The sequence below is a fragment of the Corylus avellana genome, chromosome ca4 (assembly GCF_901000735.1).
Source record: "Corylus avellana chromosome ca4, CavTom2PMs-1.0".
NCBI lineage: Eukaryota > Viridiplantae > Streptophyta > Magnoliopsida > Fagales > Betulaceae > Corylus > Corylus avellana.
In genome coordinates this window covers 9,571,569-9,588,899 of record NC_081544.1, presented here as the reverse complement: position 1 = coordinate 9,588,899, position 17,331 = coordinate 9,571,569, and the positions used below count along the sequence as shown (strand labels likewise).

General features: G+C 40.8%; 1 protein-coding gene and 1 pseudogene across 1 annotated transcript; both read left to right on the top strand.

Annotated features, from left to right (window-relative positions):
* Positions 1 to 1,225: 1,225 nt before the first annotated feature.
* Positions 1,226 to 8,015, top strand: LOC132177580 (eukaryotic initiation factor 4A-3). Its single transcript, XM_059589955.1, has 8 exons — positions 1,226 to 1,688; positions 3,003 to 3,243; positions 3,351 to 3,431; positions 4,007 to 4,114; positions 4,240 to 4,359; positions 5,769 to 5,936; positions 6,865 to 6,951; positions 7,616 to 8,015. Exons 1-8 carry the CDS (start codon positions 1,378 to 1,380, stop codon positions 7,727 to 7,729), a joined length of 1,230 nt encoding a protein of 409 aa, XP_059445938.1. The 5' UTR covers positions 1,226 to 1,377; the 3' UTR covers positions 7,730 to 8,015.
* Positions 8,016 to 8,609: 594 nt separating this feature from the next.
* On the top strand, positions 8,610 to 16,839 carry LOC132178020 (14-3-3-like protein A; annotated as a pseudogene).
* Positions 16,840 to 17,331: the final 492 nt, after the last annotated feature.

Below are 17,331 nucleotides of genomic sequence, written 5' to 3'. Positions count from 1 at the left end.
GGCCAAGCTCATGTAGGAGGGCATTGCAGATTTTTTCCCCGAGATGCTGTGGAAGCCATTGAATCACATTTGCAACGCACACGGTTTGCCAGAAAACAAAGTGCACCCACAGATAAGGTGGGTTCAAAGAAGAAGAAGACAGTGGGTTTAGTTGGCTAGGCTGCATTTGTGGGTTGGGGGGTTGGTTAACGTACAGAGGAAGAGGAAGAAGAAGGAATTTGGAGAAGAAGAAAAAGAAGGTAACGTTCCTGGGTTTGCATACAGAGAAAGAGAAAGGATTTTGAGGATGGAAAGATGGGTATTCTGGTCTGGGTCTATGTATAGAGGAAGAAGGAGTTTGAGAGAATGAAAATGCTTGAGGGCGGTTTCAAAAATGTGGGAGAAGTTTCAGGGTGTTTTTTTTTTCTTCTTTTTTGTCGTTGAAATTGAGTGGAGTTATGTGGTGGTTGAGTTAGATGGGTGGTTGGGTTAATGGGATGGAACCGTGCAAATAATATTTGGAGAAGAGTGCTGCAGCCTGTGTTAGTGGACCCCATTTATGACCGGCATTGTAGCCGCACTGTAGCTACAATGCCGTTCCTGCTACAGTGCGGGCCCGGTCTATTGGCAAACACAGCTTTTATTTTTTGTTTTTCCTAGTTTTGGTTTGACTTAGGGACATTTTTAGAATTTATTAAAATACATGGAGACAATTTTAAAAATTTAAGACAAAAAAATACATGTGCCTAGCACGTAAACAATTTTCAATCAAATTGGACGAAAATAGTTAATGGATGGGCCACATTGAAAATTTTTGAAACTTTAATGGGGTGTATTGCAATTTTTGAAACATTAGAGGTTAAATTGAAAATGGCTTGAACCTTTAAGGGGTAAAGTGTGATTTTCCATTTTTAAATGAAAATCAAATGGTAATTTGGTCTTTTTAGGCATTTTTGTTAGAATTTAACGGCTATATTTGACGGAGGGGGTCAACTGAATCAAATTGAGAGTTCAGAAAGTTAAATTGAGAGTTTTTAAAATTTAAGGTATTTTCTTAAAATGTACAGTATTCAGAGATTTAAAGTGAAGTTTTCCCTAATAATAATAATAATAATAATAATAATAATAAAATCTAAGGTCTAAATTATATTGCTGGGCCGCTGGCTAAGAAATTAATCAATTTTAATTTTTTTTGTTCTCCGTTTATCCAAGCTTTAGCCTAAAAAAAAGTGGGCAACACCAAATAAAAGCTTCACTGGAAACAACTCGTACTATTTTCTTTTGTCTTCCCATCGAAGGCATCGAGTCCAGTCCCGGGTACGTTTCCGTGTCCTCGCTTCACTTCCCCTTGAGAAAATAACAAACAAACGCAGCGACGCAACAGCCCTAGCTGGAGCCATGGCGGACGTTGGCGGAACCAGCGTGGTGCGGCCGAACGCTCGGCGAGTGAGCGCGCCGGAGGAGGCGCTGGAGTTCGAGACGTCGCGGGAGGTGCAGGTGGTGACCAGCTTCGACCAGATGGGCATCAAGGACGACCTGCTCCGCGGCATCTACAACTACGGCTTCGAGAAGCCCTCGGCGATTCAGCAGCGTGCCGTGGTGCCCATACTCATCGGCCGAGATGTTATCGCCCAGGCCCAGTCCGGCACGGGCAAGACCTCCATGATTGCCCTCACCGTTTGCCAGAAGGTCGATACTGCCACCAGAGAGTGCGTTTCTTCAAATCCCTAATTTTCTCATAGAAACCCTAATGTCTCTCAGTTTCGCTATTATTTTAGGGCATGCTTGTTTTTATCAAAAATATTGTACTGGGCTTTTTCTCTGGATTTAAATTGTATTAAGTTGTAGGGTTCTGGAATTTTATGTTATGGTTCATGAGTCGATCTCTGAAACCCTAATTTTCGAGGTGGGAAATTTAGGAAAAAACCCTAATATTAGTAGAGAAAATAGAGACCCTAGAATTTCTAATATTTTGCCTTTTAAACTTTCATGTGGTTTTCTTTTAGGGTTTAGGAGGGTATGGTGAATTGTTTTAGGGTTTGTTTCTAGGTGAATCGTCTTAGTGTGAGATTTTCTTTATTTTTATTCCCGGGGTTGAAGTAAGTTATTTGTCTGATTAAGTGTAGATGTCATCCTTGAAAATTAGGGGCGCGAAGTATGTTTTAGGAGTTAAGCTTTGAAACCATGATTCGGGAGGGGTAAGATTTTAGGAAAAGATAGTTTATTGTGTGTTATGTGCTCGTGTTCTGTTTGGTCGCTTATAACCTTGGTCTCTGTATGTTTCAACTGGAATTTTTTCTAAGGAACAGTTCTTATGTAAAAAGATGAAAGTTTGGTTTGTAGGCATTTATTGTTTAATTTAAAGATCTTAGGCTTTCTAGAGAATCCGTTATGGTGCATTTGATGCTCTTCTACTCGCTCCAATAAAAGATATTTGAAACAGAAATGAGATGGTGTCAATCTGTTGCCGTGTTATTTGCCGTCCTGATCCAGTGTGAACTTGTGTGAACGAATCACAGAATCAGTGTGCCACTATACTAGCGTTTATCAGTCCATTTATAGTAAACAGAACCTTAGGAGGAGAAGATGAGGTAGATAACCCATGTATTCAGGGAAATGTCTTAGGTCACTTTGACATGATATAGGTTGATTTGTTTACTTTGATACTTTTAAGCTTTGGGCAAGCCAGAATGTTTTAGCATTGACATGTTTTTGTGCTATGATATACACACTATGATCATAGTTGGTGAGGTGTTATGTATTGTCAGTTAGTTGTGTCATTGAAGTCTTTTATACTCTGTTTTTCGCTGGTTTTACTTGTTGTGTGTGATCATGTCATATGGCTTCATGAGATAATCTCACTATTACTTGGTGGATTTTTCTAGGTGTTGCCATATGTTTTGTAATGACCAACTTGTATAAACGTCTCCAAAAACTGATAATATGCTTGCCTTCTGTTTCATTCTCTGCTGGAGCTGCTTTATAATCGTATCATTTTTTAAAAATATTCTTAACTTAAACAGAGTTCAGGCGTTGATCCTGTCACCAACAAGGGAATTGGCATCTCAGACAGAAAAGGTGATTTTGGCAATTGGTAATTACATAAATATTCAAGTACATGCATGCATCGGAGGCAAGAGCATGAGTGAAGATATCAGAAAGTTAGAACATGGAGTTCATGTGGTGTCCGGAACTCCAGGCAGAGTCTGTGACATGATCAAGAGGAGAACACTGCGTACGAGACATATCAAAATACTAGTTCTTGTGAGTTTATGACTTGTGCCCTCCCCTATTTTCACACTTTTAGAACTTCATTTATGCTTTTAATATTTTGGTGGGGTTTAGGTTTAATTTTTATTGTTCTCCATCAGGATGAATCTGATGAGATGTTGAGCAGAGGGTTCAAGGATCAGATTTATGATCTGTACAGATATCTCCCACCAGAACTTCAGGTTCTCTCTCTCTTTCTCTCTCTCTCCAAACAAAAAAATTAATTAATTTTTTACCAAGCTTATTAAATGTCTGCTAAAAATGACCCGCATATTGCCTTGCTGGTAGCATTGGTTGAACAGTTCAGTTTGTGTTAATATATGGATTTAATTCTGCAACAAGCATCTGTTTGTAGCTATTGTTAGTAATGGCAATGGAAGAGAACATAGGGTTTAATGGAATGCTGGAGAAAAAAAGGTACTCTAATTGAGACAAGTTTATTTGTTTTTTTGCCCCTACTAGTTAGGTGGCTCATTTTGTATACTCCCATTTAGGGGGTGCCTTGGCATCAATCGTAGTCTAGGCCGACCTGATTATAAGTTGATTCATTGTTCCTAATCATTTCAAGGATGTGCAAAACATTGCATTGCTAGTGTACTTTTACAACATTATTGTTACTGCATTTTTTTTTTTTTTAATGTATGCATCGACAGTTGAGCATAAAGTAATAGTATGTTGCTTCCTGTTATAAATAGTATCTTCCTAAGTTATCTGACACATAGCATGTTGGTTCTGAAATTTGTTATCTGCATTATAGGTTGTCTTGATTTCTGCTACACTTCCTCATGAAATTTTGGAGATGACAAACAAGTTTATGACTGATCCTATACGGATACTTGTGAAACGTGATGAGTTGACTCTGGAGGCAAGTATTGTCGTGTGATATAAGCTGTCTTGAATGCAGATTTGGAATTTGGTTCAAGCTTTTCTTGTCTTGCACAATTCCAGAGTTTAATACAGGTTTTCCTTCTCATCTTTTTATGATGACAGGGCATCAAGCAATTTTTTGTTGCAGTTGAAAGGGAAGAGTGGAAGTTTGATACTCTATGTGATCTTTATGACACCCTCACGATTACCCAAGCTGTTATATTCTGCAACACGAAGCGAAAGGTAATAATGTTATTGATCAAATTTTGGATTCAAGTTGTAAGAGTGGTATCTTCGGGGCGCCTACGCTATTAATAAAGTCAGCTACTTACTTATCAAAAAAAAAAAAGAGTGGTATCTTGCCTAATTTTAAGAACATAAAGAAAGAAAAGCATTCTAGGATTGGTTTTGTTAGGTTCCCAGTTTACCCAGTGATATTCTTGGACTTATCCTTATTCAAAGAATTATGGCTTTATACAACTGCAACTGGCTAACATGAACAGTACATAGCTCATATCTGATGCTGGTATATCTAATAATTCATGTAAGCTGTTCTTCTAGTGTATGAGACTGGTTGACTCATATTCCATTTTTAAAAGAATAGAGACAAAGGAAAAGTTTTAGTCTCGTTGGTTTTTTTGCCAGTCTGAGAGTAAGATGTTCTTTAAACATCAATAGGGAGTAAAATAATCCCTCCAGGATTGGGAGTTGGATGTGGTCTTGTCTTTTTTTGAACTGCTGTACTCTTGTAAGATTTCTTATGGTAATGCGGATCGTATTCGCTGGTCCTCGTCTAAAAAGGGTACGTTCGAGGTGAAGTCGTTCTATAAGGACTTGTCCATTTCAGATTGTGAGGTGTTCCCATGGAAGAGTATATGACGCTGTAAGGTGCCCTCGCAAGTGGCATTTTTTGGGTAGACTGTGGCTCTTGGCAAAATTCTGACACATGACAATTTACGAAAGATGGGTATTGTGATAGTGGAATGATGTTGTACGTGTAAGAAGAATGGGGAGTCCGTAGATCATTTGTTGATTCATTGTGAAGTAGCTACTCGGTTATGGAACTACGTTTTTACTTTGTTCGGTATTGAGTGGGTCATGCCACAAAGTTTCCTCGACTTGCTTGCTTGTTGGAATCGGGTGGGGGGTAGGAATATCTCTAAAGTCATTTGGAGGATGGTTCTTTTGTGCATCACTTGGTGTATTTGGCAGGAGAGGAATGCTAGAACTTTTGAGGATAAGGAGTGTTTGGTGGATGGGATGAGGAAGAATATGATATCTATGCTACACTTGTGGATGTTGGCTCACCACCGTATTGTTGTCCCGACTATAGAAGAGTTCTTGAATATGTGCTCTTTGTATATTCCGTAGGGGTTTCTCTTGTATATATTTTTGCATTAGGATTGCGCCCCTCAGCGCTTTTTCAATAATATTCACGTTAATTATTTTTTTTTTGATAAGTAATAAGAAGTTTTATTGAAATTCACGTTAATTATCAAAAAAAAAAAAAAAAACCCTCTTTCCCCTTTGCTTAGCTAGTAAAGTGCATTTGTCAGTATCTAGATTTCATTCTATTTTGCTGCTCATGTTTTCATTGTTACTTGTGGCTTGTATGTATGGCCGATGGATATATTCTAATATTATTGGAACAGGTGGATTGGCTAACTGAAAAGATGCGTACCAATAACTTTACTGTTTCATCAATGCATGGAGACATGCCTCAAAAGGAGAGAGATGCAATTATGGCCGAGTTTCGATCTGGTCAAACCAGAGTCCTGATAACGACAGATGTTTGGGCACGGGGGCTTGATGTTCAACAGGCAAGTTTTTTTAGCTCCTTTTTAATACATGATGTTTTAATATTCTGCAATTAGCCAAGTTTTTTGATATTTAAATGCCTATATCTGAAGTTTCAACTATTAAAAATACCAATTGTTTGGATCTAATGAGGTGGCAAATGATTGCTGCCCAATTGGACCAAGTTGATTGTCGAAATCACTTGCTGATATGCATTAGAGTGGCTTGTAACTTCTAGGAGTACATTATGAAGTATGGGACTTTGATGTAGGACGCTACATCTGATTCATTGTGGCCAAGTTGATTTTTATTCTAATTTTAATTAAGACTTTATTTCTTTTCCTTTTTAGGATTTAATTATTTTCTTTCCCAATTAGGATTAGGTTTACTTTATTTACTAGGATTAGGTTTACTTTCATAAATAAGAGTAGTTTTACTATCTTTACAAGTATTTCTTTTTTGTATGCATGTTATCTGTAATGTAAAAGACACAACTTGAATTATTTTAAAATCTGAGAATCTGCTACGTCAACTTCTTGGTACAGTGACCAATGAACTCTAGTCCTTTTGGTATTTGGGGCATATAACTTGTTGTATGCTGGTGGTGCAAAGCTGAGGTGTGTTTCTTGTTGCCATGTGTTAATGTGTGCAGGCACTTGAATGAAAAATGTATAGGGAGGGTTTTGGAAAATAATCTTCTAAGCAGAGCCCATAATCTTGGATTCTGAATTTTGTCCTCTGTAGACAAAGATTATAATTCATTGTTGGTGGTCTACTCATTAAGTAGTCTATTTCACTTACAGATGATCACATCCTTGTGCATTTGAGCTTCCACAGCTGTGGTATATATGCACTTTGGAGATTAGCTTTCTATTGTTGTCTTAATATGTGGAAGAATGACTTGTGGTGTTTGGACTTTTCTGTTCATATTATCTTCATTTTTCTTGTCAGGTTTCCCTTGTGATCAATTACGACCTTCCAAACAATCGTGAGCTTTACATTCATCGGATTGGTCGTTCTGGTCGTTTTGGAAGAAAGGTATTTATTCCATATGTTTTGTGAATAAGTTTAGATATTGGCCTGCTGCCTGGCCGCCTTCTGTGCAAGATGTTTATAATTTTTTCTGGTAAAGAAATTCGAGGAGATTGATTTGTTTCTAACGTGTAAAATCGAACGGATTAACAACATATTGACTGCAATATTGAAGTTGACATTGAACAAACAGTAAACTTAGAAGTGCAATATTTTTTGTGAGTCAACTTAGAAGTGCAATTAAATGTAAGCCGAAGCCTCTTTTCTTTTTGTAATATGTGATAAGTTTGCTCAGAAAGAGATGAAGTCTATTATAGAAATGTTCCTAAAGAAAAATTAAAATGATCAACAAAGTCTCTTCTAAGGAAGGGAACACTGTCAAAACCTGTAGACCACTCATACAATGACCAGGAAATGCAGATTTTAGCTTAAGAGTAGACAAGGCATTAAACACTGATTTTGTTTTCAGAAACTATGTTTTCTACTGGGAAGTATTTTAGTGTATCATTGTCTCATATTTCTCTTGTTTTAATTTCTGCTATTCTTATTCATGTCTTTCTGGCTAATTTGCTAGCTAATGTTCCTGTTTTCCTTGCCTTTCTCTATAGCTGTCCCTCAGCTAGTTGATCTGGAAAACTGTCATTGAAGTGGCTCTGTTTTATTTTTGTAGGGTGTTGCAATAAACTTTGTGAAAAGTGACGACATTAAAATCCTAAGAGACATAGAGCAGTACTACAGTACTCAGATTGACGAGATGCCAATGAATGTTGCTGATCTGATATAACACTTGCTGGCCATCATGTGTGTTGATGCCTAAGAGTTCAGTTGACATGACTTTCTTTGCGATGGTTTGTACACTAGTGGATGCTGAAATGACACTCAGGGTTGTTCTGTGTCAAGATTAAATGGAGTTGATGCATTATTTCCGTTGAGATTTATTTGATTTAGATTTTCAGCACTTCTGCTCAGCTTGTATGGGTGATAACATCAGATTTTTAATTTAAGTAATTTGCTAGGTTTTTGTGATGAGGAGATATTTTGGACAATTGAATCACCGTGTTTCTGTTGAAGAGCAATGATTTATGCTACATTAGTCGGTAATTCCATATTAGTATTGCATGAGGGATAAAAGTATAGTTTATAGCATTACTCTTCTAGTGAATAAGATCTCTCTCTTTCCTTGTAATTACTCTGTGCAAAAAGTACAGGGTTGGGGTTTATAGGTGGATGGTGCTTGTTAATGCAGAGCCAAAAAGGGTCATAAATCCAGGGGGTGTACGTGCTCCTTGGCTATGTAGCGCTACATAGTTTGGCAGGTTAACCCTTGGCTGGAATTGTGTCGGCAAATAGAGCTTTTGTTTACGGGAAAAAAAAAAGTCGTGTCATATAAAAACGGGCATGTTTATTAAAAAATTTTAAAAATGATTTTTTGACTTTTTTATTATAAAAATTACCAAAACACTTTTGACAAAAATTTAACAAAGAAATTTTTGTTAAGAAATATTTTTTAACTTAAAAAAACTCTATTTTTAAAGTGTAACCCAAAACAAACTCTTAAATTTTTAGCACGAAGACAAAATAATTAGCAACCAAGTAATTAATCTATTGACTAGTTCATAAGAAGAAAGAAAATTAATAATCATTGACTAAGACCTGAAGATCTTATGCAAATCACAGACCTCAGAGGAGAGCTACATCGCTTCCACGGTAAAAGTCATGCATTTCGAGCCATCTTTTCATGGCTTCACAAGCTGTCACATTACACATACCACAATCCCATTATTCCCAGTTCACAGTTGCAGGAGCTAGGCTGCGACAACTCGGACCAAGTCGACGCTGTTGGCAACTACTGCGTCAAGGTCAAGTTCGAGCTCTCTTCCATCTGTGGTGACATTCTCCGCCTGCTCAACTCCCATCTCGTCCCCTCCTCCGACGAGTCCAAGTTCTTCTATCTCAATATGAAGGGCGATTATTGTTGATGCACGGTTTTCCGATGATGACATGGCACACCTTGTCGGGAAGTGCTCTAACGTTGGAAGAGGAATCAGGCTGAAAATAGAATAAACAAGAGGATCAAAGCAACCAGTGGTGTTCCAGCGGGGGAAGCTCCGATGCCTAAGTCAATATTTGAAGGAAAGGAATATAAGCAACAAAAGCTATAGAGTAAAGTTGCGATTACCTGAAAGTTCCGATATGACTTGCATTTTATAGGCCTCGAGTAGCTGTAGTCCTGTAATTGACGGCTCTTGTATGCCTCAATATTTGCTGTGTAGTTATTGGGCAAGGATATGGGTTGTTAGCCGTTCCTAAATCTCACGGGTTTGAAATTATAGGATAAGTGGTTTTATCTAAATAACATCAGATTTGAATACCCAAGTTGTTCTCGGATTAGTGTCTGCGTATTGATATGTTGACAGCTGGTCCACGTTGTGGATAGCCTTTTCAAATCTGGGATAAGATCACTCGTTTAAATTGAGTATGTAGATATCCGTGTTGTGAAATGACCGACCTACCCTCGGCACTTGACTATTTTGCCCCTGATGAGTTGGGTCTCGGACTAGGCATCTAAGACCTCATTGGGCTATGTTGTTAGAGGCCTTGTCGGGTCTGTCGGCTTGCTGAAATCAGGTTTAGGATTCGTTGGGCCTTATGAAGTTGATCCATGACCCAATAGTTACCCCCCAATTTCCTAGTCTTAATGACTATGAAAATTTCATGTTCTTCAAAGATGGATCGGCCTTTCGAGGCCCGACTCCATGCAGAGAAATGTCCGAGGCTTTCAAGGCGGGAAGTTTGAATTTCAAATTTTGGCGGGAATCACATATGTGGGGAGGCATTCCGACACCCCATGGACCATGTTCTTTATACCATGAACCTTATCACCATGTTAGAGAATGTCTTACAATGAGACAAAACGTACTAAATATTATCTATTAATTTAGGTAGTATTTGGCACAACAGGTGGCGATGGTGGCCTTTCGTAAGACCAGATCTCCAACCCTGAAGCTTCTATGCTTGACTCTTTTGTTGAAGTACCGAGCCACTTTCTCCTGGTAAGTTGACATGGTTACTTGGGCCTAATCTCGTTTCTCCTGTAGTAAGTCCAGGTGTAGCTGGAGGCCTTCATCACTGTCTTGGGTTGGAAGGTCTCTACTCGGTAGCTGCCTGACCCCACATCGGCTGGGATGATTGCCTCGGTCCCGAAGGCTAAGGCGTATGGGGTTTCCTTGGTTGGAGTTCTTCTCGTTGTCCGGTATGCCCATAAGACTTCCGGAAGATCATCTTCCCAATCCCCCTTTCTATCACCAAGTTTTTTCTTCAAAATTTTGAAGATTGTCTTGTTGGTGGCTTCTACTTGTCTGTTAGCCTGGGGACGACCCGGAGAGGAGTAGTAGTTCTTATGTGGAGCTTGGTACACCATTCTCGGAATGAATTGCAGTCGAATTGCTTTCAATTATCAGTGACGAATGCATGTGGAATACCGTATCGACAGACGACGTTCGTCCACAGGAACCGCTCTATGCTCTTGCTATGATGTTCACTAGGGCTTCTACTTCTGCCCATTTGGTGAAATACTCAACATCTATGACTGCAAATCGAACACCTCCTTTCCACGAGGTAGTGGTCCCACTATATCTATGATCTACCCCCCATTGTGAGAAGGGACATGGTAAGGAGATTGAGCTTAAGTCCTCAAGGGGCTACTTGGTAATGTTGGCGAATCGCTGGCACTTGTCACAATTTTTGACTGTCTTTATCGAGTCTCGACTCATGTTCAGCCAATAAAACCCTACTCGGACTGCTTTGTGTTCTAGCATTCTTGCTCTTGAGTGATTGCCGCAGATGCCCTTATGGATCTCGCGAAGGACGTAATCACCTTCTTCTTTAGAAATACACTTGATGAGTGGTAGCATGAAACCTCGTTTGTATAAGGTCCCATTCACCAGGGTAAACCTCGCAGCTCTAGTCCTCAGTTGGGTTGCCAATTTCTTATTTGATGGGAAAACTCCCTTTCCCAGGTACTCGACTATGTCCCTTTGCCATTCGGGTATTACCTCAATTACCAAGACCGAGACCACCTTGGTTATGGCAGGTCGTGTTAAAGTCTGGATGGGTTCTTCAGGTTCTCCACTGTCATCGCCGACCGTCGACACTATTCGAGATAAATAGTCTGCTCTTTCGTTCTCTTCCCTTGGGATCTTCATGATGCAGAATTTCTTGAAAGAATTTTGCATATCTTGTACTTTTGACAAGTACAGCTTCATCTTATGTCCCTTGGCTTTGAACTCTTCTCGGATATGCCTGACAATCACTTGAGAGTCGCTTCATAGCTCGACAAATTCGGCTACCATTTCACAAGCCTAGTCGAGTCCTGCAAGGACTACTTCATACTCGGCCTCGTTGTTGGTAGTCTTGACTTCCAGCTTCAAAGAACTACACAACTCTTCTCCGTTTGGTGTGATCAATACCACACTAGCTCCGCCATGCCTTCTCGTGGATGACCCATTAACATAAATTACCCACGTCTCGTCCCTTGGCCATTCTCCGGTGTCAAGCAGATTGGTGAATTCCGCTAGGAAATTTGCCAGTGCCCGGCCTTTAATAGCATTCCGTGGGAAGAACTCAATGTCGAATTCTCCGAGTTCTATTGCCCAGTTGGCCAATCTGCCGGACAGATCTAGCTTTCGGAGCACTTTTTTCAATGGGTACTCAGTAAGAACTCTTATGGCGTGAGCTTAGAAGTATGGTCGGAGCTTTTTGGACGCAATATTTAGTGCGAATGCCAACTTCTCTATTTGGGGATACCTCTCCTCGGCTCCTCTCAAGGCTTTGCTGATAAAGTATACTAGCTTCTGTATGCCTTCCTCTTCTCGGACAAGGGCTGCACTAACCGCTGTTGGAGAGACGACTAAGTACAAATATAGTGCTTCTCCAGGAATAGTTCGGCTCAACAGAGGTGGATTGACCAGGTACTTCTTCAATTGCGCGAAGGCCTCTTTGCATTCCTGAGACCACTCGAAGGCTTTCCTCAAGATTTTGAAGAACGAAAGACACTTGTCGGTTGACCAAGAGATAAACCGATTTAGCACTGCAATCCTCCCTGTCATCTGCTGAAGCTGCTTAGTGTTCTTGGAGGATTACATGTCCAAGACTGCTTGGATCTTCTCAGGGTTGGCTTTTATTCCACGGTTTGACACCATGTAACCGAGGAATTTTCCCGACGAGACTTCAAATGAGCACTTTGCGGGATTTAGCTTCATCTTGTACTACTTCAATGTTTTAAACGTCTCTTGCAGGTCACGTGTATGGTCTTGGGGCAACACACTCTTGACCAGCATGTCATCGACATAGACTTCTATGTTGCGTCTGATCTGGTCTCGGAACCTTTTGTTGACCAGCCTTTGGTATGTTGCTCTAGCGTTTTTTAGACCGAAGGGCATGACTTTGTAAAAGTAGAAGCCTCGATCTGTTATAAATGCAGTCTTCTCTTGATCCTCTAGATGCATGTAGATCTGGTTGTCACCAGAGAAAGCATAAGTAAAGCTTAACAAACCTTACTTGGCCGTCGAGTCTACCAATGCATCAATGTGCGGCAGAGGAAAGCTATCTTTCAAACATGCCTTATTGAGGTTGGTGAGGTCCACGTACATTCTCCACTTCCCGCTGGATTTTTTGACCAACACAATATTGGCCAACCAGTCGGGATAGTAGACTTCAATGAACCGAGCTTTGAGTAGCTTCTCCATCTCCTCGGCTATCGCCATATTTCGTTCTGGGGCGAACTTTCTCTTTTTCTGTTTCACCGGCTTCATGCTTAGATCCTCATTGAGTTGGTGGAGCATGTCATCAAGACTGATTCTTGGCATATCCTCGTTGGCCCATGCAAACACCTCAAGATTTCCTCACACGAAAGTGATGAGGCCGTCTCGGACTTCTAGGATGAGTTGTGCATCGTCCTTCACAACTTTGGCCACTCCCACAACTACCTCCTCCAGTGGCTCAACTGGTTCACCTTTCGACTGATCTTTGTTTTTGCTTCCCACTGTGCCGATTGTTAGAGGAGTGGTGTCCGAGGCCTTTTTGAGAGAAGTGTTATAACACTTTCTCGCTGCAACTTGATCTTCCTTTACTTCTCCGACTCCCTCTTCTGTAGGGAATTTCATCATTAGGTGATAAGTCGAAGTTGCAGCTTTCAATTTGTTCAGGGTCGGCCGACCAATGATTGCATTGTAGGCAGATTGTCGGTCGACCACTAAGAAATCCACCCTAACAGTGGATTGCTTGGGGCTGTCCCTACTGTGACTGGGAGAAAGATGAGCCCTATGAGTTGGACTTGCTCTCTTGCTAATCCTACCAAAGGCGAACAAAATGGTTGGATCCTATCCCGGTCAATGCCCATTTGTTTGAAGATCGGCCAATAAAGAATATCAGCCAAGCTGCCATTATCCACGAAGATTCGGTGGATCACGTGGTTAGCCATCGTCAGCGTTACCACAAACGCATCATCATGTGGCATCACTACCCCCTGGCATCTTCTTCAGAAAATGACAGAGCCATTGAGTCCTTTCTTGCTGCTTTTGGAAGCCTTTGCAAAGAGAAGACCTCTTCCGTCTGCATTCTTCTTGCATGAGCCTTCTTGGCCGAGCTAGATTCTCCTCCACTAGCTATCCCTCAGAAGATGGTGTGGATCTCCCATACTACATCTTGATTCTGAGGCGGAGGATGAGCATTCTGATCATGCCTCGGTTCTGCTTGCCAATTGGGTATTTGTTCGGCGTATCGATCATTTCTCAGACCAACATCTTGCCTTTGCCTCACATTTCGGTCTTACCGGGCTTCTCGATTTCCCTCAAATAGCGGGGGTTCTTGAGGGTCTCTTCCTCGATTCCGCTCATTTGCCAGGAATCTCACCAGCTTCCCGCTCTTAATGTGATTTTCAATCTCCTTGCGTAGAGTTATACACTCCTTGGTCAAATGACCGTGGTCGTTTGTGGTACTCGCAGAACTTTTGAGGGTTCCGTCTTCTTGGATCACCCTTCAACTTGCCTGGCCATTTAAAGGCAGGATCTCTCATAATTTTCATAAACTCCTCGGTCATACTGGTGTTCAGTGGAGTAAACCTTGGGCCCTGCAGTCCCTAAGGATCCACCTTTGGAAACGGTGGAACAGTCTTCTTTCCTAACTTCTTCAGGCTCTTCTCTTCTTTCTTCCTTGAACTCACCGGTATTACCTTGTCAGTGCTGCCCTTAGCTTGGACAGCCTCATTCTGAGACTTCATGAGAGCCCTTACTATTTCTTCTTGGTTGATATACTCTTCAGCCTTATTCAAAAATTGGTGGAGAGTCAGCAACGTAGACTTATTTGCTAGCTTGGCCATTAGTGGCCCCCTCAGCTCTCACCCCGTGCATCAAAGCATCGAGTATTGTTTGCTCATTCGGGCTGTCTACCGTAAACTTCTCCTTGTTGAACCTGAGCATGAAGTCCTTCAAAGACTCATCTTTCCCTTGAATAAGGGAAAGCAAGTAGGCAGGGTTCTTCTTCCTCTTCCGGGTGGCAAAAAACTTGCTTAGGAAGAGGCACCCAGGGATTTGAAGTTATCCACCGAGTTGGCAGAAAGCTTTCCAAACCATTCTTTGGCTATTCCCATCAAAGTTAGGGGGAACGCTCTGCACGAGATCTCATTTGGGGTGCTATGGAGGATAAAGTGTGCACGAAGACTCTCCATGTGCTTAGCAGGATCTTCGCTACCATCAAATTTGTCGACTCAAGGCATCTTGAACTTGACAGGTAAGGGGAAGCTCATGACCTGATCAATGAAAGGCAGATTGGTGTGCTCCATGAATTCGCTTGCCATTAACTTATCCCCGCCAACGGCCATCTAGCGAGCCATTTCTGAGTACTTCGTCTTGAGATCCTCCAGGTCAGCGTTAACATTATTCTTATTACGCCCATGATTATGAAGTCTAGTATGATGAGATCTCTCAGGATGAGATTTCTCCAGATGTGACTTTTCGCGACACTCTTCATTCTGGACAGTCGTATGATGGCTGGCTTGAACCAAACTTGCATCATCTTCGTGATCTTGGTTCTGGTTCTGGGCTTGCTTGCCTTTGCGAATCCGTTCGCACTTTGCTTCACGCTCCTAGTCCTTCCGCCTATTACGGGTTTCAGCTGTAGTGAGCCTTGTTGCGATATCTTCATTTGCTTTTTCAACGCTTCCATAGACTTCGTCATTTGCCTCATGAATTCGGCCATGTCTTGATTAGATGTCCTAGGCGCACCAACCACAACAGCATCTGGTGCAGGGTGTGAACTTGTTTGCACCATATCGGATTGTAGATGATAAGAACTGATGAAATCGAGTTCCTACAAACGGCGCCAAACTGTTGATGCACAGTTTTTTGATGATGACGTGTCACACCTTGCCAGGTATTGTTCTGACATTGGAGGAGGAATCGGGCTGAAAACTAAACAAACAAGAGGATCAAAGCAACCAGTGGTGTTCTAGCGAGGAAAGCTCCGATGCCTAAGTTAGTATTTGAATGAGATAAATATAAGTAACGAAAGCTAGAGAGTAAAGTTACGATTACCTGAAAGTTCCGATATGACTTGCATTTTGTAAGCCTCCAGTAGTTGTAGTCTCGTAATAGACGGCTCCCGTATCCCTCAGTATTTGCTGTGCAGTCACTGGCCAAGGATATGTGTTGTTAGCTGTTCCTAAATCTCAAGGGTTTGAAATTATAGGATAAGTGGTTTTATCTAAATAACATCATATTTGAATACCCAAGTTGTTCTCGGATATGCGTAGCCTTTTCAAATGTGGGATAAGATCACTCATTTAAATTGAGTATGTAGATATCTGCATTGTGAAATGACCGACCTACCCTCGACACTTACTATTTTGCCCACGATGAGTTGGGTCTCGGACTAGGCATCCGAGACGTCATCAGGCTATGCTATTAGAGGCCTTGTTAGGTCTGTCGGCTTGCTGAAATTGGGTTTAGGATTCGTTGGGCCTTATGAAGCTGATCTATGACCCAACAATTATTACCGATACTTGGCCGAGTTCAAATCTGGCGCCGACGGCAAAGAAGATGCTGAGAACACCCTTTCCGCCTACAAATCTGAACAGGTTCAATCCACTTTCGCTTATTTTCGATTTCGGATTGTAGCAGTGATAATATTTTTTGCTGCAATTGAACTTCTTGTGTGTATTAGTGTATGTGTTAATGTATTAATGTTTCCAGGAAATTGCGATTTCTGAGCTGGCTCCAACTCATCCTACCTTTGTCTTTTATTACGAGATTCTAAACTCTCCTAATCATGCTTGTAGCCTTGCAAAACAGGTAAAGGAATTCTACTTTCAAAGTTTAGGCTCATTAGTTTCTCAGCATGAAAAAATAATAAAAAAGGAAAAAAAGAAAAGCTGTTGTATTATCTGGTTTAGGTTATTAGTTTTGTTAGGAAATTATCCTATTTTACAAAATCGGTGAGATGCGAAAAATCAAAAAAAAAAAAGGGGAATTTCATTTAAATCATAGCGCTCCCAACATCGAACCACGGCAGGTGCAAACTGGGTCGAATACAAAGTTGGCTCTAGCTATGTCTTCCTGTTTTATGATCTTTTATGCTGTAATTAGGCTTTTGACGAAGCCATCGCTGACCTGGATACTCTGGGAGAGGATTCATACAAGGATAGCACTTTGATAATGCAGCTTCTTTGTGATAATCTCGCTTTGTGGACTTCAGATATGCAGGTTTGATCCTGATCCTCGATTCCTTTTTTACTCTGCTTTGCATGCATGCATGCATACATAGCACATTCTTTATGTAGTAAATTGTTTACTGATAATTTGGTCGAATGCATGCATGTAAGATGATGGAACAGATTAGCCAAAAAAGCACCAAGTGAGCAGCAGTAGCAGTTGTTAGGGGTGAACACCAATTTCAGATGCTCAGCGGAATTAATCTACCCCTCTTTGTGCAAATTAAATAGTAACACAATAGCAAAATAATAATCAAGCAAACCCACAAGCAAGACACCAAGATTTTTATGTGGAAAACCTCCAATGCGAAGGTAAAAACCATGAGACCTAGTCTAGTTAAATCTTCCACTATCAACAATAATGAGTTTACAATTTGTCTTCCCTAGAGAAATATCTAGAGGTTATCACCACATCAAAAATACATGCATTCTTGGATTAAACATAAATTCATCACCCTAAAGTGGATTCCAACAAGAATAAAGAAAGATTTCACCAAGTAGGTATTGGCAAACAAGCAATTGGAGAGGAATTTCAACGATCGACACCAGTCAATACGTAGCACTTGTCGTCAGGAGCAACACTCTAAAATTGCATCAAGATCGAACCACAAACGACCTTC

Bases quoted from the DNA above. Each gene is read 5' to 3' on its own strand.
- LOC132177580 (XM_059589955.1), top strand. From the start codon at position 1,378: ATGGCGGACGTTGGCGGAACCAGCGTGGTGCGGCCGAACGCTCGGCGA. The intron at 4,115-4,239 runs GCAAGTATTGTC...TTATGATGACAG, and splicing joins GTGATGAGTTGACTCTGGAG to GGCATCAAGCAATTTTTTGT. The intron at 6,952-7,615 runs GTATTTATTCCA...TTATTTTTGTAG, and splicing joins CTGGTCGTTTTGGAAGAAAG to GGTGTTGCAATAAACTTTGT.